Genomic DNA, 21967 nt, shown 5'->3' with positions numbered 1-21967 from the left:
TTTCCCATATATTATCTCATTTCTTCCTGGTAACAGTCCTGTGAGGGGCTGGGCCGCAGAGAGCGTGCGCACCCCCGTTGGGCAGGGAAGGAGCTGCAGGCGCGGAGCTGGCTTTGCACAGGGTTCTCACCCCGTGGGCAGGCCCAGCGCCAGCCCAGAGCCCAGCCCGGGCCTCCTGTTCCCCGCACCCGGGTGGCCAGGCTGCGGGCAGCATTTCTGACGCATCAGCTCTTTGTGTCCCCGCACCTCTGACCGTGCAGGCGCCCAGCTCTCGCCTGGCCTGCCCTTCCTTCCCTGTTTGCAAACTCATGCTCATGAAGGTGCTTCCTGGAGCTTTTCTGGACCCTTCTCCTCACCTACCTGCCCCCGGCAGAGCTGGTTTCGCTTCCAGCTGTGTCTCCATCACACTTTATAGACCCCACTACGCATTGGGTCTTGCTTGATGTAGGCGAGGCCAATAGGAAGCGCTGAGTATGGCCCGCCTTCCTGCTCCTCACCCGCCTTCATCCCACAGCCTGTGGGTAGGCAGTGGGTGTGGTCCAGTCTAAAATACTCCGTACTTGTTGGTAACGCGATGGGAAGTGTTCGGGAATGATGTCCAAGGTTTCCCAACATGGACACGGAAGCGCTCAGGAGGCCAGCAGCATGGCCACTAACATCCTGTGGGAATGGATTGTTTGAGGAATGGGGTACCAGGGACATTGCCTAATGAGAGGAGGGGGGTCACAGGGGACCGTTTGCACAAAACCGCAGATTTGGTCCTTTCCGCGATGGGGCAGTTAAGGGCCTGTCAAGGACGATTTCAACTGTTTCAACAATTTCAACAATTTTCATGTCACACCAATAGCCCCAGGTCAGATGTGACTGTGTCACGGCCTCCACATCGTGTTATAGTTATTTCTTTATGCATCTGTCTCCCCACTAGACTCCCAGGGAGGGAGGCCTGGGCCCTATCCATCTGACCGTGTTGGATTCACTTTGGGGAACACATTTTCTAGCCTCCTGCCTCTGCATGCAATCGAATGTATTTAATCATAGTTGTGACTCAGACTCTCCTGCCTTTGCAGCCGCCACTGGTCCAGGCCATCTTCAGCGGCGACCCGGAGGAGATCCGGATGCTCATCCACAAGACGGAAGACGTGAATGCTCTGGTAGGCGACGCTGGGCTCCTGCCCGGGCCCCTCACCTTCCCCGTACCGTGGCCTCCTTGGTAGCTGGCGAAAGCTCAGGACTGCTTCTCAGAAATCTGTTTTTAAATCCGCAAAGTGAAATGTCTAGGATTAGAAAGGAAACCAATGACACCGAAGTACAGTTATCAAAACATAAAAAATCAGATAGAGTAGATGTTCTTCTCTAGCAACACATTTAAGTAGCAAGATGCAGCAGAAGGTCCAATAGTGACCGTAACTCAAGAATAGGACGAGCATGATCGCACTTCTGCGTTGGGTGACAGTGCTCTGATGTGGGATGAACGTACCTGGGATTTCTGCTGGGGGGGGCGGGCCCAGCCACCGTTACTGCTGACACTGCTGAGGTTTGCTGCCTACGTCCGTCATGGAAGCTCATGAAGCCCTGGCCGGTGTGGCTCAGTGATGAAAGTGTTGGCCCTTGCACCAAAGGGTCTTGGGTTCGATTCCCAGTCAAGGGCACATATCTGCATTGCAAGTTTGATCCCAGACCCTGGTTATGGCACGTACAGGAGGCAGCCAATCCATGAGGCTCTCTCACATCAATGTTTCTCTCTTTCTCTCTCCCCCCACCTTTCCACTGTCTCTAAAAATCAATGGAAAAATATCCTCAGGTGAATCTCAAGATGTAATATTTTTATATCTGGAACCCATGCCCTACAGCTGTGGTCTGTCACCGGTTTTTGTACAGACTACCGACAAATGATAGCTTTTATTTTTGAAATGGCTGAAAAAATGAAAAGCGTAATATTTAGCGACGTGGAAATTATATGAAGCTCAGAGTCTATAAATAAAGTCTTGTGGGACACAGCCATGCCAGCGTTGGTTCTGCAATGAAGAGCCAAGTAATTGTGATGGGGACTGTGTGTGGCCCCAATAGCCAGACTCGGTACAATCTGGCCCTTTAGAGGGAGTGGTTGCTGACCTTTGCCCTAGAGTGTGCATGAGCCCGGGATCACGGATGAACTAGGCATGCTGTGTGTGTCTGACATCATGTATCATGTACGTGTGCACCTGTGGGCATTTATATTTTTCTGTGAAAGGGTCAAGACATTGCACCAACTTAGTAAAAAGGTCTATGGCTCTAGCAGATTAAGAACATTGTATTGGGGCGATCTCGACGCCAATGAACCTGCGATGAAGAAAGGGTTAGTCAATCATTTACCCTCCAAATCGCTGCCTAGAGCTGGGTGGGACAAGCAGTTACATGCAGTACGTGCTGCTAATTCTCTTAATGTAACTCGGTTACCTAAGAGCCGGTCCATGGGGAGCTCGCTCGCTCTGAAGTCTCAGGTGTTGAGTAGAAGCTGCAGAAAGAGTGGAGTCCAGCTGCCCTGCGAGGGGGGCTCTGCCCGGGGAGTGAACTGTCTGCAGGTGTATCCCTGCCTGATCGACCGGCTGAATGCTTCGTCCAGAGGGTGGGCCATGGGGTGGGCCTCGCTCTGGCCGTGCAGGTCGCTGTGGCTTTTTGAAAGAGCCTTCGGCAGCTTCTCCCCTGACAACAACGGGGCAGTGTTTTGTGGCATTTCTGCCAAGTAAGCACAGATGAGGCCAGGGCCAGAGTGCCCGGGAAGGCAGTCGGGCATCTGTCCAAGACCTGCAGGGGCAGGACTCGTGTTTCTGAGGGTCAAGGCAAGCCGTGCCCTGACATCACCGGAATCTGCCCTCGAGCTTTGTGGCTGTGGCCCAAGCCTGGGCGAGCCAGAGGCAAGGTTCCCATCTTCCTGATGGTCATGCGCCAACAGGACTTTTGTTGCCAGACATACCGAGAAGGATTGTCCTGGCCTCTGAATGGCCTCTGCCTCCTTAGGAAAGGGACAGTCGCAGGCTGGTACAGGTGAGGAGAGCTTCGTGTCAGCTGTAACTTAGTTCTACTGGATTAGTCAGAGAGGTTAGCTGCTGTGACACGGAGACGCCCAAAGAGGAGAGAAGGTTGGCTCTCCTATGAACACGTTAGCGAGATGCTGCAGGTAGGGCTCCAGGTGTCAACCTTGGCTTCCACACTCACCTCAGGGGTTCGGCTCCAGTCCAGCCAGAGGGGAAAGCATGGGAGCAAAGCCTGGGAGGGCTGTATGGGTCAGCTCGGAAGTGGTACAGTCACTTCCTCTCCCCCGCCCCCGCCCCATCCACCAGAGCTCAGGCATGGCCGCACCTAACTGCACGGGGGGGGGGGGGGGGGGGGGAAGGGGGGAAGGGGGGTTGGGTGATGAGCGTAGCCGTGTCCCCAGTTGGAGCAAATGGACTCTGGTGAATAGTTAGCAATCTTGGCCACACCAATCTTGGGTCTTCCAGAATTCTAGGGAATTCGAGCGATCACCACTTTTCTGCGCAGTGTGTTCTTTTTTTTGTTGTTTATTTTGAATATGTTTTTATTGATTTCAGAGAGAGAAAGGGAGAAGGGGAGAGAGACAGGGTATCAAAGCAGCAACCCAGGTATGTGCCCTGACCGGGAGTAGAACCCGCAGCCTTTTCTTTTGGTGTATGGGAGGATGCCGTAACCAACTGAGCCACCTGGCCAGGACGACTAGAAAGATTTCAGAAGCCTTCAACAGACCAGCCAAATTGAGCTCAAGATAAAACATCTGAATTAAAAATGAATGCAGAGATTCTGCAAACCAAGACTTTAACCCAGGCACGGCATGTTGGGGTTGATGCTTTGACCACGTGACACCAACAGATAGTTTTCTGTGCTACAGGGGGATGGGGGCAGCGGCACGTAGGCGCCTGTCACGGGCGAGTGGTGAGGATGGAGGGGTGGTCATGCCATGCGAAGGGTGCTTGGAGGACCACGTGATGTTTTGAGCTTGGAAGGGACAGAAGAATGTTCCCAGGTAGTTCAAACACTGTCAAGTCCAAATGGAACTAAGCTTCACCGTCAGGTCATGTGGTTGTAAGCTACAGAAAATAATATTTCAGCTCAAAATGTGAAAAATAACTTAGTAGACAGAGCTGTCTGAAGAAGTAACACGTTGCCTTGACAAGTAATGAGCTCCCTGGAAGACCGCTAGACGGAGTTTTCATGGTGCTAATAACAGTGCATATGGCCCTACTGTCCTAACTCGTGCCCTTGGCCAACATCGCTAATGAATCATGACTTTTTTTCTTTGACTCGTAAAGACCAAGGTTTCTCCTAGCCCATCACCATTAAATTGGAGTTGGCCTGTAAATGGAAATGTTTTTTCCATGCCTGGTCTAGGTGATATTTAAAGTCCGTTACACTGTGGAAGACTACAATTCCAAGATTTGGAGGTCCCGTGTGATAGCAAACCCGTGATGTTATTTGTTTTTTGAATTATCACTAACAGAAATGAATGCACACACACACACACACACACATCACCGTTGTCATACCAAGTAAAATGAACAATAATCCCTTAACATTATCTAATACCCAGTGTACATTCAACTTTATTTTGTTCGAATATCCTCAAAAATGTCTTTTTACATTTGGGTTGGCCCCAAGTTGCCCCCATCTGTTTTGTCAAGCTGTTAATGTTTATTATATGACAGTAGGATTTGGCATTTCCCTCACTCTCCCCACTTCCAGGACAGGAAGGGATGCTATGTGAATACCGTGGAGTAAATCTTGAGGTGAAAGCTAAGCTTCTGTTGGCAAAGAACTTACAGAGGAAAAAAAACATTAAAGCTGCATTTTGAATGCTGGGCATTGATTCAGGTGATAGTGGCCTCTGAGGTTCCAGATGAGGAAAAGGAAACTATATCAACATTGTATGAGGAGGGGACTTTAAAAAGCACAGGACAAATTATCCCCAGTAAACTCATAATTTATTCCTGTGCATCTGTGTCTCAAAATGGTCAGACAGTAAGTCTAGTCAGTATCCATGACCACAGAGGTACACATCTTTTTCTTGTGATGAGCATTTCAAATATGCAATACGGTGTTATTAACTACAGTCGCCATGCTATATATTACATCCTCATGACTTATTTATAACTAGAAAATGTGCACTGTTTCTTTTAAAAATAGAATGTTTTATTTTTTCCATCACCATTTATCGCCTTTATGCCCTCTTCATCTCCCCCTGCCCCCAATCACCACACCCCTGTCCATGCCCCTGAGTTTCTGTCTTTTTTTCCTCTTTTGCTTAATCCCTCCTACCAAGTAAAAACGGAATATATTTTTTGATCCACCCAGAAGGGTGCAGTATGACTTTACCGAAGTGATAAGTTTAATATTTTCTCTGAATTTTTCGCAGCTTCATTCTGCCATGTCAATTCCCTGAACATTAGAAATACAATCTACATAGCACAGCCTTGGGAACCTCCAGATGTTTTGTGTATTTCCCCTCACCTATGTCTATTTTACTTTTTTTTTTCTTTTTCAATAAAGTATGTGATAGGGGAATAAAGACCAGGATGTTTTGTGAGCTTAGGGACCTGGCGCCTCTGCATTAGACGGCCCGTGGGTGACCTGCTGACCTCTCCCCAGTGTGGCCGCCCTGGCATGCAGGCGTGGTGTGGCCCAGACTTGTTACGTTTCAAAGAGAAAATACAAGAAATCTCTAAAGTATTAAATGTTGGTTCCAAAAAAAAAATAAAAATGGTCCAACCTGGTTTAGGCCAAAGAAAACACATCCGTGGGCCCAAGCGGCCTGCAGGCCACCACTCTGCCCACTGCGGAGGAGCTCAGCAAGTGTTCCCCAGTTGGGGTTCCTCTGGCCACCTGCACTGGGAATCAAAGCGAGACCCCGAAGCTGGCCCGTCTTCCAGAGAGAGCTGTGGCCTGTGCTCTTAAGCACTGACAGCACTCTGCCTCGCTGGCCCCGGGGCAGGTGGGGGTCCTTTCCCTGCTCTGGGAGGGGTGCTTTCTACCCTGAGGGTAGGGAGCCCGGCCTCTTAGCACATTCCTGGCCTGTGGTCACCACCTTCCTCCCACCCCCCTTCTGGCTGGGCCACGGCTCCCTCCCACCCCCCTTCCGGCTGGGCCATGGCCCGGGCTATGGGGCTGTGGCTTGGAAGCCAGGATTGCGTCCTGTGGACACTGATGCATGACCTCAGGCGGCATGGAGATAGCGCAGCAGTGTGGCTTCCTGGCAGGTGGGAGGTGCGGAGGCAGACTGGTGGGCATCCTGTGTAGTTGCCCTTGGATACGCCGGCCACTCAAGGCCCCGTGTCTCTAGCCCTGGCCCGGGAGGTTGGAGGAGCAGTGTTACAATGGTATGCCAGCTGCACCCCCCAATAATGAGATGAGTGTTTGCAGCTATGGGAACTATATTCTAAATATGAAGACCTGGGTATTATTTTGCAATGGGTAGGCCTTTATGACAGCACAAAGAAAAATCTCACGGTGAAAAGATGTACTTTGTGAAGAGCTTGAGAATGTAAACATCTTTAGGATAAAAGATGTATATGGCCCTAGATCAGGGGTGGGCAAACTTTTTGACTCGAGGGCCACAATGGGTTCTTAAACTGGACCGGAGGGCCGGAACAAAAGCATGGATGGAGTGTTTGTGTGAACTAATATAAATTCAAAGTAAAGGAGCGGAGGGGAGAGCAAGAGAACCGGATAGAACAGCTGGATCCGGCCCGCGGGCCGTAGTTTGCCCAAGGCTGCCCTAGACAGTAAATTTTGGGGAGGCTGTAAATGTGAATAAATGACCTGCGTTATTCTTAGATGGAAAGAAGACTCAGTTGTGTGAAGTTAACAGAGACTCAGTGCAATTGAGTAGGTCGTAGAGCTTTTGGGGGGAACTTGACAGGATCATCCTACCCTTAATCCAGAGGAATAAAGATGTGAGACTGGCTGGGAAACTCTTGAAAGTCAGCGAGGAGAGAGTTTCACAAAATATATGAAAACAAATTGCAAAACGATAGCAATTTCAGCTGCGTTACTGGCACAGGAGTAGGCAGTCGAATTCGTGGAGTAGGTTAGAGAGTCCAGAATTAGACTCAAGTGTAGATGGACGTTTGGTATAAAATAAAGGAAGCATTTGGAACCACTGGGGTGAGATGGCTTCTTTAAATAAATGGGGATGAGACAGCTTCTGCTAAAAGTATAAAACTGCACCCTTGCCCAATTTCTTATACCAGGACAAATTCTAGAGGGAGAAAATAAAAAGATGACAGTAATGTTATACAATAAAGGAGGTGTATTTTTGCAACCTTGGTGTGGGGAAGGACTTTCTAAGCATCATAGCAGAGACAAAAACAATAATGGAAAAGGTAGCTACCTTTGACGTATAAAAACTGTGAACTTTTATGTATTAAATGATCATAAACAAGGTTAAAAGATAAGCTGAAGATATGTGTAGCATATGTGAAAAGTGTTAATATTCCTAACATAATAAAGAACTCTTATGAACTATTTAGAAAAAGATAAACACTGAAGTAGAGAAACGGGCCAAGGACATGCAGAGGCCACTCACCAAAGGAAAAAATGTAAATATTTCAAAACATATAAGAAAAGGTGTTCAGTCTCACCCTCCTCTGAAATAGAAGAGTTCATGTAAGACAGCCACCCAGTATCATTCTCTGCCTGTCAGCTCAGCAAAGATGAAAATACAGTCTCCACGGGGGGTAGATGCAGGGACACTCTGGTCCCGTTTTGGGGAGAGTGTGATTTGGACTACCCTCTGGAGGGCAGTTTGGCAGACTCTATCAACATTTAACTGTGTCCACCCTTTAACACAGCAACACGACTCCCGGGAATTTACCCTAGGGCAGTGGTCGGCAGACTCATCAGTCAACAGAGCCAATATCAACAGTGCAACGATGGAAATTTCTTTTGAGAGCCAAATTTTTTAAACTTAAACTTCTTCTAATGCCACTTCTTCAAAATAGACTCGCCCAGGCTGTGGTATTTTGTGGAAGAGCCACACTCAAGGGACCAAAGAGCCGCATGTGGCTCGCGAGCCGCAGTTTGCCGACCACGGCCCTAAGGGAAATCATCAGACATCTGTATCTATATCTATATGTATATCTATATAATCTACATCTATATCTAATATATCTATATCTGTATCTATATCTATATATCTCTATATCTATATCTCTATATCTATATCTATATCTATATCTACTAGTATATCTATATCTAATCTATTTATATCTATATATTTGTATCTATATCATCTATACCTACACCTATGTCTATACCTATACCTATTCCTATTCCTATACCTATACCTATACCTATGTCTATATCTATACCTATGTCTATGTCTATACCTATACCTATACCTATACCTATACCTATACCTATACCTATACCTTATATCTGTTGGGATGTGGTTCCTGATAACATGTGCGTTCCCTCCAGCTCCCAGAGGTCCTGTCTTTCGTCGTCACTGTGTCACATTGATTTACACCTCGTGTCCTCATTGCTTGGTGTAGATGCCTTTCCCCGTAGTTAACACACACGTGCTTGATTGGCTCCTCCTCTTCTGCCCCCTCCTCTTCTGCGCCCCCTCTCTGCCTCCTCCCTTCCAAAGCAGAACACGGTGTTGGACAAGACACGTATTGCATTTGGGAAGCCAAGATGGGTAGATAAATACAGATGGATTACCAAGCGAGCACGCATAGCCGGACGGCGAGGCAGCATTGCCCGCTCCTGGCTGTTTCTCAGGGGCCCCCAGTCTGCAGGACCCCTAAGGAAAGAGCATCTGCAGCCACAGGCTGGAGAGATTCCATCAGGAGAAGTCTGGAGCCATCTGCTGTCTTTCCTCCTGATCTGTCAGGAATTGATGGTAGTGGACTTCAGAAAAATTCTCTTGTTTTATCATGAAAATTTTAAACAGAGAATAACTGTGAGCCTGCCGGGGAGATAGAACAAGTGTTATCACTTTGCCATATTTACTTAAAAAAACAGAACAAAAGAAAATGTTACAGATGTAGAGCTTTGCCCCAATATAAACACATGGCCCTTGTGACACTCATGTCTTTGCATGAATGCCACCTCATCAGGGATGCCTTCCCTGATCTTCCCGTGTGAAATAGCCCCACATTGACCTCTGACCTTCTCCTGCTGGCACTTCTCAGCACCCCACATGCAGTGTGTGTGTCTTCTGTCTGCCTCCCTCCACCAGCACGTCAGCTGCGTGAGACAGGATGTGGCTTGTTCCCACCGCATCACCCCCGTCTCCAGTGGCGTCCGGCAAACTGGGGGCAAGGGACAGAGCTGAAGCCATAGGCTTCCTGGCCCATCACCTCCCCCAGAGGGAACCCCCCGGGGGGACCACTGTGCGATGTGTTAAATACCCCTCACCCTTGTCTTTAAATACTCTCTTTTTATTAAAAAAATATTTTTATTGATTTCAGAGATGGAGGGAGAGGGAGAGAAAGATAGAAACAGCACTGATGGGCTGCCTCCTGCACTGGGGATCGAGCCCACAACTTGGGCATATGCCCTGACTGGGAATCGAACTGTGACCTCCTGGTTCATAAGTCAACACTTGACCACTGAGCCATGCTGGCCAGGCTTAAATACTCTGGTTTTATTTATACCTTAAAATTTAAATGTGTGCATTGTATACTTATATACCAGAATAATAGATGGTGTTGTGTGTCTTTAAAAACATCACGTAAGTAAACTGTTTCTGTCCCCATTAACTTGCTTTTACTCACTCACCATTATAGGGTTGAGATTTATCTGTGTGGATACATGAACATTGACTTCACATAGTTCATATTCCTACAGTATTCCTCTAGGCGCTGATCACAGTGGGTCTGTTTTCAGTCAGAGGCTTATAGTAGCGGCTGTAACACCTCCCTTTTAATGGGCTCTGTGAGTCTGACCTATGGCAACAATGATACCAGTCCTAGGAGTGGGTTAGGAAAGTGGTGAAGATGGTACATTTTATGTTAGCTGTGCTTTTCCAGAATTAAAAAATTAAAAAGCTTATCAAATTGTAGACTTTGAAAAAAATAAGTTAGATTGGGATCAAAATCAGAATGTTGAATAAGGATTGCACTGTCTGTAAAAATAAACTCATGGTAAATGATATTTTTAGAGAGTGAATTTTACTCAACACCATTGAATACATTTGTTTATAAAATCTTTTTTTTTTTTTCAAGGAATTGTGATTTAGTTCTTGGTACCTTAGAAAATAGAATTCCCTCAAAGAAGACATACAGGTGGCCAACAGGTACATGAAAAGGGGCTTAACATCCCAGGTCACCAGGGAAACGCATCAAAACCACAGTGAGCTATCACCTCACACCTGGTAGGATGGCTCTCATCAAAACGACAGGCGATAACAAGTGTGGGTGAGGAGGCGGAGAAAAGGGAACCCTTTGCACTGTTTATGGGAATGTAAATTGGTACAGTCACTATGGAAAACAGTATGGAACTTCCTCAAAAAATAAAAATAGGACTACCACATGATTCAGCACTTCCACTTGTGGGTATTTATCTGAAGAAAGCAAAGACACTAAACTCCAAAAGATGGAAGCACCCAGGTTCATGGCAGCATGTCACAGCGGCCAAGTGTGACAATTGAGGGGTTCAGGGGGTGTGATGGGTGAAGGGAATGTGCTATGTGGGATATTCTCCAGCCTTAAAGAAGGAAATCCTGCTGCTTGTGACAACATGGATGGATCTAGAGGATATTATGCTAAGTAACATAAGTCAGACAGAGAGACAATTCCACATTCTATCACATATGTGGAATCCAAATTAAAAGGTAAATACGTGAGGTGTTAGCTCAATGGGGGAATCTTTTCACAATGTATACATATATCAAATCATGTTGTATACTTTAAGTGTCTTACAATTTTATTTGTCAATTATACCTTAATAAAACAGGGGAGGGGGAATAGAATTCCCTCAGAGATAAATCATATTTCAGTGTACAGGTCATTCATATTATAAAACCTTTAATGCCATTTCTCTTAAAGAGGAAAACTGGACAACAAATATGTTGAGTTGCCCTAAAGCAGTGGTCGGCAAACTGCAGCTCGCGAGCCACATGCAGCTCTTTGGCCCCTTGAGTGTGGCTCTTCCACAAACTACCACGGCCTGGGCGAGTCTATTTTGAAGAAGTGGCATTAGAAGAAGTTTAAAGAATTTGGCTCTCAAAAGAAATTTCAATCGTCGTATTGTTGATATTTGGCTCTGTTGACTAATGAGTTTGCCGACCACTGGCCTAAAGCAATATTCAGAATTCTTGGCTTTTGGCAAGACTCTAGATGTCAGAGAGGTCTGATTTTGTTATGACAATTTGACTTCAGGCAGGTACAGAATGGGGACACATGCAAATACCTTCATTCTGAGCTTCCTATTAAAAGAATACTTATTAGAGGACAAAGTTTTATTTATACAGCATTTTGTAGATATAATTTAAAAAGTTAGGGAAGGTTTTACCACCCGTAATATTTTTTAAAAAATACGTTTTTATTGATTTTAGGGACAGGGACAGAGATAGAGACATCGATGAGAGAGAAACATTGATGGGCTGCCTCCTGCACGCCCCCCACTGAGGATCGAGCCCGCAACATTCCCGGTCATGTGCTCTGACCGGGAATCAAACTGGACCTCTTGATTCATGGGTCGACGCTCAACCACTGAGCCATACTGGCTGGGCTTACCACCCGTAATTTTGAAGAATGACTCAATAGCCCTTGGCTAAATGTGAAACTGTTCTGGAAAGATCCCATGATTGACCCTGTTTTGCATTTTGCTCATGTAAATCCATCGGGGCTGTACAATGAGTATCTTGTTTCTGGTGACACAGTCAGACTTTAGTTAGCTGTTTAGCAATTTCAAAACAGGTCGTGTTACGCATGTCCTAACTTTAATGGGTGTATTTCCTCAAGCTCTATTAAACTTGAACATTGAAAGACCATATTTAAAACACATGTGGCAGTTAAATGAACTATCAAACCACTGCTGTTTCACTTCTTCTATTCAACCAACAGACATCTATTGAGTTCTACCGAGTTCCCGGCACTGGGCCAGGGGCTGGGGTGATACGCTGAATAGGACAGGGTCCCTGACTTCCTGAATCATTGATCAGGTGGCTGAGACAGATATCTAATCACATCATCAAAGGAAATGCTCAGTGCTACAATAGAAATGTCAGTCCTTGCACACTCCCGGAGTGGCCAGGACCCTTAAAGTAACAGTGTCAGGAAGTGAATGGGTGGGTGTGGGGTGGGGACTGTAGGAGGGTTTAAGAATCTACTATCCTTATCCCCCTCCTTCTCCAAGCCTCTACTACCACACTATTGTTACTAATGGTAGAGTTAATAATTGGGCAATTGAAGTTTTCTCAATCTTATAAAAAGCATGACTAAAAAGATCTTTAGAAACTTTTAATTTTATTGAACTTTAAAAAAATAGACTTTCATCTTTTTAGAACAGTTTTAGGTTCCCAGCAAAACAGAGAGGAAGAGATTTCCCATATACTCCCTATAGCCCCATAGGCATTGCCTCACCATTATCCACATACCCCCTCAAAGTGGTACATTTGTTACAGTCCACGAACCTACCCTGACACATCATTTAAAAAAATATATTTTTATTGGTTTCAGAGAGGAAGGGAGAGGGAGAGAGAAACATCAATGATGAAAGAACCATTGACGGCTGCCTCTTGCATGCCCCACCCTGGGGATCGAGCCAGCAATCCAGGCATGTGCCCTTGACTGGAACCCGGGACCTTTCAGTCCGCAGGCTGATGCTCTATCCACTGAGCCAAACCTGCTAGGGCCTGACACATCATTTTTATCCAGAATTCATAGTTTATATAAGGATTAACTCTTGGTGTTGTACGTTCTGTGGGTTTTGACAAATGTACAATGACATGTATCCGTCATTATAGTATCAAACAGAATAGTCTCACTGCCCTGAAAACCCGCTGCTCGCCTATGCGTCTCTCCCTCTCCTGTTTCATTGACTTTGACATGTAACTGAGTAAGAACGGCTAGACCGCCACGCCAAAGCCAGCCCACTCGCATGCCGAGCCACCGCTGACTGCGCTCTCTCCTGTGGTCCTATGTGCGAGCTCCGGTGTTTAGCAAAATGCCCCAAGTGTACGTCAGGGCCCGTGGCATTACATTCTGCGGTTTCAAAACAAATGAATGTGGCAGATGTGCTCATGACCAACTTGTTGATCACCGCCCTGCCTCTCCCATCACGCTTGACCACCTCATCTTCACAGAGGGGCTGGAGGCCCCGAACAGAACCGCTTCTGTACCCCCGAGGGTTGGGGGTCGTCTATGCTGCAGATGTCAGATTACAGTACAAACAGACCTATTCGCGCTTATTTAAAAAAAAATACTTTTATTGATTTCAGAGAGGAAGGGAGAGGGAGTGAGAGATAGAAACATCAATGGTGAGAGAGAATCATGGATCGGCTGCCTTCTGCACGCACCCTTCTGGGGATCGATCCCACAACCTGGGCCTGTGCCCTGACCGAGCATCGAACTGTGACCTCCTGGTTCATGGGTCAATGCTCAGCCACTGAGCCACACAGGCTGGGCTGCTTTTAGAGAAGCAAATGTTTTCCGTGTTCAACCGAGCTTGTAAAATTTCATTAGGAAGTTGATCCTTAGCCCTGATCAGGTAAACACTGGCTGTGTGCCATGGGCATTTCAACGTCCCGTTTCCCAGCTGGCTCAGCCTTCTCCAGGTTGCTGGGTCAGCCAGGCCCAGAGAGTTCTGTCACCTGTGCAGTGTTTACTCCTCCCCTCGTTTGCCTGGGGAAGAAAACCAGGCTCTCCCAGCCCCAGGTACGAAGCAGGGTCTGGGGTGCTCGTTAGAGGATGTCTCTCTCACACCCGAGGCCGGGATCTCACCATGGCTCTCCCGGACGGCACAGGAGACCACACCCGCTTCTCTCTCCAATTCCAGCTGAGCTTGCTGCCACGTTCTCTCCTTCCAGGTCTGCCCTGATCAACAACTCCAGGTTTCATAAAGACCAGAGGCCTTTTCACTGACATTAAGACATTAGGATGTGCCTCCTGTGAAGCTTGTATCTTCAAATACAGGCAAGAAAAGAGCAAAGGAGATGAAGATGCAGGAAGCTCACAGCAGCGACCGCCAGGGACTTAGACGCAGTGGGATGGGACGGTGCTAGAAAGGTTTTCTCTGGGAAAGCCTACGCTAGAACGCTTTCCAAAGGGTGTTTCCCAGAGTCCAGAACAAATCTGGCAGGCGTTTAGGAGAGGAACAAAGAGGTTTTGTGGCTAACTAGAATTGGGAAGTAGTTCTGCCAATTTCCCTGTGTCTTAATGATTTACACTGCACATCGCCGTATTCACGGTTCCGAGAATTCCTGCCTTAAGAAAAGGGGTTCAACGTCTTTGGACACAGTGTTTTCCAAAGCCATTTGGCTTTGAGAGCCGACCTTTCTTAAAACGTATGTTAACCTAAGACCTAGTGCTGTCCCCCAAACCGGTGGAATACGCTCACACTTGGGGACACACTGTTGTAGAACGAGAGTCTCCAGAATGGTCTGTGGCAGTCGTTCTTGAATCTGCATGTGCATCACATCCTGGACCAGGCGTCCTCAAACTATGGCCCGCAGGCCACATGCGGCCCGCCGAGGACATGGATCCGGCCCGCCGGGGGCCGCTGCCTGTCCTGCTTATTAGCAGCCGACGCGTCCCGGGCCCGCAGTGCGCATAGGAATTTGTTCATAGTTTGTTTTTTTAAACTATAGTCCGGCCCTCCCACGGTCTGAGGGACAGTGACCTGGCCCCCTGTTTAAAAAGTTTGAGGACCCCTGTCCTGGAGGTCGTCACAGGACGCGTTGCTGGGCCTCACCCCAGTTCCTGTTTTGGGAGGTCCAGGGTGGGGCCTGAGAACTTGCGTTTCTTCTATGTCCCAGGCGCCGCTGCTGCTGGCGGGGGCCCACACTTGGAGAACTACCAGGCCATGGTCCAACTGGAAGGAAATGGAAGTTCGGGGGGCGGGAGGGGGTAGGAGCCGCGTGACAGGTGTGCAACATGGTGGGCACAGGCCTGGGCTTTGCCTGCTGGATCTCCCAGGGTCCTGAAAAGATGGCTGGTAGGCAGGTGAGGGGGGTGGTCAGTAGGCGCACATGCGCGGAGAAGACGCTGTGAAGGACACAGTGAGCTGTGATCCGGACCCAAAGGTGCCCGGGAAGGAGCCCTCTGGGCTGTGGCCGCAGTTACGCTGAGACTGGCCATGAGAAATGGGGCCATAAGAAGATGAGGTTCGCCCTGACCGGTTTGGCTCAGTGGACAGAGCGTCGGCCTGCAGACTGAAGGGTCCCAGGTTCGATTCCGGTCAAAGGCATGTACCTTGGTTGCGGGCACATCCCCAGTAGGGAGTGTGCGAGAGGCAGCTGATAGATGAGATGTTTCTCTCTCATCGATGTTTCTATCTCTCTATCCCTCTCCCTTCCTCTCTGTAAAAAATCAATAAAATATATTTAAAAAAAAAAAAAGAAGATGAGGTTCATGTTCCAGTCCAGACAGACACGCGCAAAGGCCCTGAGGGGTTGGGGAGAGAGAGACAAGGCGCAGGAATGGAAAGCAGGCCGGTGTGGCTGGAGGCCAGCGAGTGAGAGAGAGAAAGAGGAGGAAAAAGAGGCTGGAGGGGAGGTGAGGAGGGGCCAGGCCATCAGGGCTGAGTGAGGAGTTCAGGTTCAACCTACATGCACATGGTTCTGGCTGCTGTGTGAGAAGGGCTGAGGGGAAGAAGGGGAGCGGAGAGGCAGCGGGGAGGCAGCCCGCACCTGGCGTTGGGGTGGAAGGAGCAGCCTGGAGTTGGGCGGCAGCTGTGGTCTGGCTGCTGTGCCCTCAGGAGCTCGAGGGGCGTCACTCACTGTAGCCCCCGGAGGTGGGGAGACGTGATTGCTTCCAGGTGCTTCGAGAGGGGCAAGGAAGAGGGAGGTGCCACGCCTGGCTCCTGGGCGCCTGGCTTGAGAATAGAGATGGGGGAGAGATGTGGGAGGAGGAGGCGGGGACACAGTTCAGTCCTGAGCGGGGACCGAGGTAAAGAGTGACTTTTCCGAGGACAGTCAAGTCCCCACAGCCCCCAGGATCCTGCGTGGAGAGTCACTGGCGGTTGCTGGCTCACAAACGAGATGGTGTTGGTGCCCCTATTCGGGTGTGGCCCTGTAGATGGTTTATCAGTGACGGCCTGGTTGCCTTGGATTGGAAAACAAATAAGGCCATTTTCCACCAAACATAATGTTGTCTTTCTCTAATAACTCAGAGAGCTCGCCGGGACCTCACAGGACTGTTCCTATGGCCGCGTCACACCCCACCCCACAGTCCAGTGGCGAACAACAGCCATTGTGTTTTCCCCGTGGATTTTGTTGGTTAGGAATTCAGACGGGGCAGAGCGGGATAGCTTTTCTCTGTTCCATGATGTTGGGGCTCAGCTGGGAGGACTCGTCAGCTGGGGGATGGACAGATGGGGCCTGGAGTCGTCTGGAGATGTCTTCGCTCACGTGTCTGTGGTCAGTGCTGGCTGTTGGCCTGAGCACCCGCACAGCCCCCCCCCCCCCCACACACACGTGCCCGTGGCCTGGGGTCCCCACAGAGGCCCTGCCCAGCAGCTGAACTTCTGACATGGCAGGTTAGGGCTCCAAAGACCAGTCATCGTTGCAAAGATCTTGTCTCCTAAATTAATTACATGGGGCAGGTAGCTAACTCATGCTCTGCTTAAAGGCGCGCTAGATAAGAGATTGCAGTGCCCAGCACGGCCTCGGGGTGATTTGACTCTAGGGAGGAAGAACCTTGTTAAGGGAGAGCTGGCTGTTTTGCATTAAACCTGAGGACAAGGGTGTTCTCCTTTTGACCATGAGCCAGTCATGTGTAAGCAAGTATTTTTCTAGTCTCTTCTGCTTGCCCAGCCCTGAGAAGTGAAGCAAATGGGCGTAGTTCACCGGATGATGTAAGGATGTTCATAAACTACAAGATAGAAGAACTGGTTTGAATTATTTAAAAAACGTTACCTGGACACAGATCTCCCAAGGCCTCTGTTTTCAGATCCCTTCCGGTGGGCTTGCACAGTGCCTCCTTTAAGTGTAGAAAATATTCTGCTCGTTTTGTCTGTTAAACTTACTGGGGTGACATTGGTTAATAAGATTATGTAGGTTTCAAGTGTACATTTCTGTGACTCGTGATCTTCATGTTGCATTGTGTGCCCACCACCCAAAGTCAAGTCGTCTTCCATCGCCATGTATTGGACCCCCTTTACCCTACCTACCCTCCCCACCCGTTTGTCTCCCATCCCTCTCCCAGGCCCACTGCAAAAATTATTACAAAGCCCTTCTGTTCGCTTTGTAAAGTGAGTCAGATCATTTGCATGATCGCTCTGCCCTTGGAAGCGTGTTTTCTAAAATAAGTTCAGCTTTCCATGCTGCCGTGTGTGGTGCCCAGAGTCACTATGAAATGTGTCTCCCAGTGGGTAGGCTCCAGGTGAACGGGCCCTGATGCTGTCTGTATATGGCGGCGACTTCTCATGGGTAACGCTTCCCATTGTGTTTTATGGGGGGCGCTCACAGGAAAACGCCAGCAAGTGACTAGTCTGCCCATTGCTGTTTAGACACAGCACTGCATTTTCTGAGCTCCTGTCATGTTCTTGCACTTGGCCTCCTGGTTCCCAGTCTCTGCCACCCACAGGAAATGAGAAGCTGTGGTTCGTGCTCACTCCACCTGCCGGTCACCCCAGTAATTACAGGGGTCCAGGCAGCAATTAGATGGATGGAAGGCTTGTCTGGCCAGCTCCTCTGTCAGGTACACCTCCCACATGCTGAGCGGAGTGTGATTTCTTTCCTCTGGCTCCATGCGTCTCAGTCACAGGCCCTGCGAGAGAGTGTGTTTCTCTCACCCTTGGACACGTTGTCCCTCCTCCTGTGTGGATGGTGCCATCTGATTGCCCTGGAATTTAGATGAGACTGGATGGGGACACCTGACACCTTACCCTTCTCCATCTCCGTCTCCACCCCATTTCTCTCCATATATATTAGAAACAAGGTTATATATATAATTTTCTTTCATTAGAGAGGAAGAAAGAGGGAGAGAGAGATAGAAACATCAATGATGAGAGAGCATCATCAATCGGCTGCCTCCTGCACACCCCACACTGGGATTAAGCCAGCAACCCAGGCACGTGCCTTGACTGGAATCAAACCATGTCCTCCTGGTTCAAAGCTCAGTGCTCAGCCACTGAGCCACGCAGGCCGTGCTTCTCTCCCTATCTCTACCAACCACCAAGAATGAGCTGTGGGGGAAAGGGTGAAAACGGGTTAAATGATACTGGGCAATATTTGTTGAGTGTTAACCATCGACTGAGCTTTATTAGCATCGTTTCATTCCGTCTCACAGATCCCAGGAGGTAGGTACTATCATTATTCCCATTTTACAGACAAAGACATGGAGGCTTCTAGGGCGGTCCAGTACCTTGCCCGGTCAGTATGGCTTTAGGTGGCAGGGCTGGGGTTTGGACCTGGCCCCCTGTCTCCAGGGCCCACTGGGTTGCGCTGCCAGGGTCAAGGCGCTAAAATCCAAGGCAGAATCAGCTAAGTGCAAAGTCCAGGGACCACAGAGGGAGGGGCCGCTTGGGAGAGTGGTTGGTGGGAGGGCCTGTGGGAGGTCGAGGGCTGGGCCTTGTAAAGTAAGACATCTTAGGGTGGAGAAAACGGAGCAGGCAGCTCTGAGGAACAGGCAGGCCTGGTGCCTGGTGCCAGGAAGAATAATGTCCTGTGGCTGGGAGGGGTCCCTTGGCAGGGGGCAGGGTTGACAGGTATGGGGGCTTACGAGGGAGCTTCGAAAGGGAGCGGTGCAAGGTGCAAGGATCCTATTACAGGAAGAACCTCCTCCCAACCCCCTTAGAAAGTGGACTGAGATCTCCCAGCCAGGGGAGGGGAGTCAGCACCACAGAGGCTCAGCATAGAGGCAGGGCCTGCCTTTCTTCCTTCCACTAAAAAGACTGCTCTGGGGTGGAGGGGGCGGGGGGCTCTCCTGAGAGCTGCTCTTCAGCTGGGGGAGTGCCTGAGCGGCCTGGCCCCACCGTGTGGCCTGGAGAGCGAGGGAAAGGCGTCCTGGGCCAGGCCCCCCTGGGAACTCCAGGAGCTCAGAAGCTGCGCTTCCCTCCTTCCTCTTCTACCCTCTCCTCCTCACGCCCTTGACCTTGTCCTGCTGCCCAGACACAGCTGGTGGCTTCTGAGGCCAGCCCTCCAGTGACCTGAGGTGTGCCGAAAGTCCTCACGCAGCCAGATTGGAAATCAAGTCCTTTCTTACCGTCTGAATTAAAATTTCCCCAGGAGCTCTCGGTCCTAGCCAAGTGACATGGCTGATTGGGATGTGTACCCTTCAGTACTTTTTTTCAGTTAATGGCCAGGATATTTTGAATTTAATTAAAAAAGGTCCGCCACTTGCATCTATAGATGCTTATGGAGTACAAATGGTTAAAAAAAAAAAGAAACGTTTTTATTGATTTCAGAGAGAGGAAGGGAGATGGAGAGAGAGAGAAACATCAACGATGAGAGACACTTTGGCATTCGTAACCTCTCGCACAACCAGTTCTCCGTCTCACCACAGAAACCTGCAGGCCGCCCTCTCATAGGCCATTTTTCATTGGGGTGTAGGTTTTGATAGAATCTAAAATTAAATCAAGACATTACTCCTTTTGATTCCTCCAAGACACATATGTTGAGCACCTGCTGTACGCCAGGCATGGTGCTAGGTAGATACCGAGATCAGTCGGGTTATCTCTACTCTGAGCCCACAGCCTGGCTAGCGAGAGGCAGGGAAAGCAAGGGCAGATGGCCAGAGGTGGCAGTGCCATGACCGGAGACCCACCACGGAGGACGAAGCGTGCCAGGCCCACCTCGGATCTGGGAGAGGCTTCAGCTGCCTGTGGGTTGAGGTAGCAGAAGGCATGGCCATGCCCATGGGGTTGACTGCTTCTTGCAGGAGAGGAGGCAGGCAAAGCGCCACTACTGGCCAGCTGTGAGGAGGCACTTTGCCCTTGTCCTGGCCAATACCATTTCTTACCGGGAAATTTTCTCCAGAAACTGTTCTGTGTCTTCTTATTTTGTCAAATCACCAAGAGGAACCGAAAACAATGAGGATAAACCACAAAGCTGTCCATAGTTATAATCATAATAGTAGGATGACTGACATTTAGTGGATGTCTAGTTTGATCTTGTTTTATTTTACAGAAAAGGAAAATGAGTGTCAGGGAGGCTGAGTTATTTGCCCAAAGTCACACAGTAACAGAGGAGGGATTCAAAGTCAGGCCATTCTGACTCCAGAGTCTACGTTCTCTTGACCATTGGAGGATACTTCTAATGTGTGTGTGTGTGTGTGTGTGTGTGTGTGTGTGTGTGTGTGTGTGTGTCCCTGCCCTGCAGGTCACTTGACAGGAAAGATCAGGGTAGGACCCAAGGCCTTCCAAGTGCTGTGAGGAGGGTGGACGCAGGTTCCTGGAGAGGAATTCGTACTGGATAAGGAAGGCCCGTGCACTGCTGTGAGAGGACGCAGAGGATGTGGAACCAGGAAACCCGAGGCACCCAGTGATGGTGCGTGACTTTGGGCAAGTCCTTAGCTCTCGGAGTCAGCCTTGATTCCTTTCCCGTAAAACTGGGTTAGCAAAACCTCTGTGGTCCTTCTCCCTGGGTTTTCTTAAGACTGGATGGTGCGCCCTAGCCGGTTTGGCTTAGTGGATAGAGCGTGGACCTGCGGACTAAAGGGTCCCAGGTTTGATTCTGGTCAAGGGCACATGCAGGCTCGATCCCCAGTGGGGGCCGTGCAGGAGGCAGCCAATCAATGATTCTCTCTCATCATTGATGTTTCTATCTCTCTCCCTCTTCCTTCCTCTCTGACATTACTGGTAATAATAAAAAAAAAAGACTGGATGATGCATTGTGTAGGGCAGAGCTTCCGCAGTTCTGTGGAGCATTACACAAGGTACAGTTTTCCCACATGCAGTCACAAACAAAATGTTTTGTCCTTTGCAAGGGAACACATTTGCATATCAATTTTTAATTTTTATTCACATATCAATTATTTAAAACCTACTGTGAGATAATTAAGGCTTTGGACAGGAAATAATGTCCAGTGCTTTACTATTTATATGTAATATTTAAAACTAGCTCTTATTAGAGATCAGTTGTTGTTGTTTTTTAAATAGGACATCGTTTTCTTATATACAAAGGAATTTTGTTTTCTTGTTTCTAAACTGCATTATCTACAAGACTTGAAATACAGGCAAAGAAAGAAGAGAGTGAAGAACACCCATAAAATTACCGAGAGGATAATCATTGTTAACATGTTGATGCATTGAGCTGATCTGATATCTTAGGTCCCGATAACTGCATTGGCGATTTTTATTATCTATACTAGAGGCCCGGTGCATGAAATTCGTGCATGGGCGGGGGGTGTTCCTCAGCCCAGCCTGCACCCTATCCAATCTGGGACCCCTCAAGGGATGTCTGACTGCCCGTTTAAGCCCGATCCCAGTGGGATCAGGCCTAAACAGGCAGTCGGACATCCCCATCACAATCCAGGACTGCTGGCTCCCAACTGCTTGCCTGCCTGCCTTCCTGATCGCCCCTAACTGCTTCTGCCTGCCAGCCTGATCACCCCCTAACCACTCCCCTGCCAGCCTGATTGATGCCTAACTGCTCCCCTGCCAGCCTGTTTGCCCCTAACTGCCCTCCCCTGCAGGCCTGATCACACCTAACTGCCCTCTCCTGCAGGCCTGGTCACCCCTAACTGCCCTCCCCTGCAGGCCTGGTCCCCCCCAACTGCTCTCCCCTGTAGGCCTGGGTCCCTCCCAACTGCCTTTCCCTGCAGGCCTGGTCGTCCCCAACTTCCCTCCTCTGCTGGCTTGGTCACCG

The 21967-nt window shown here is 49.0% G+C and overlaps 1 protein-coding gene across 1 annotated transcript in view; it reads left to right on the top strand.

The window, feature by feature from the left end:
- Positions 1 to 21967, top strand: part of ANKRD44 (ankyrin repeat domain 44) — a 259546-nt gene that overhangs the window by 108034 nt on the left and 129545 nt on the right. Inside the window, exon 2 of the mRNA XM_080669556.1 lies at positions 1068 to 1151. Within this exon, the coding sequence (XP_080525682.1) occupies positions 1068 to 1151 (84 nt within the window). The remainder of the gene's footprint in view (positions 1 to 1067; positions 1152 to 21967) is intronic.

Source organism: Plecotus auritus, assembly GCF_963455305.1.
Source record: "Plecotus auritus genome assembly, chromosome: 5".
In the NCBI taxonomy this organism is placed as follows: domain Eukaryota; kingdom Metazoa; phylum Chordata; class Mammalia; order Chiroptera; family Vespertilionidae; genus Plecotus; species Plecotus auritus.
Note: the sequence above shows the minus strand (reverse complement) of the source record. Positions and strands in the feature narration are given on the sequence as shown.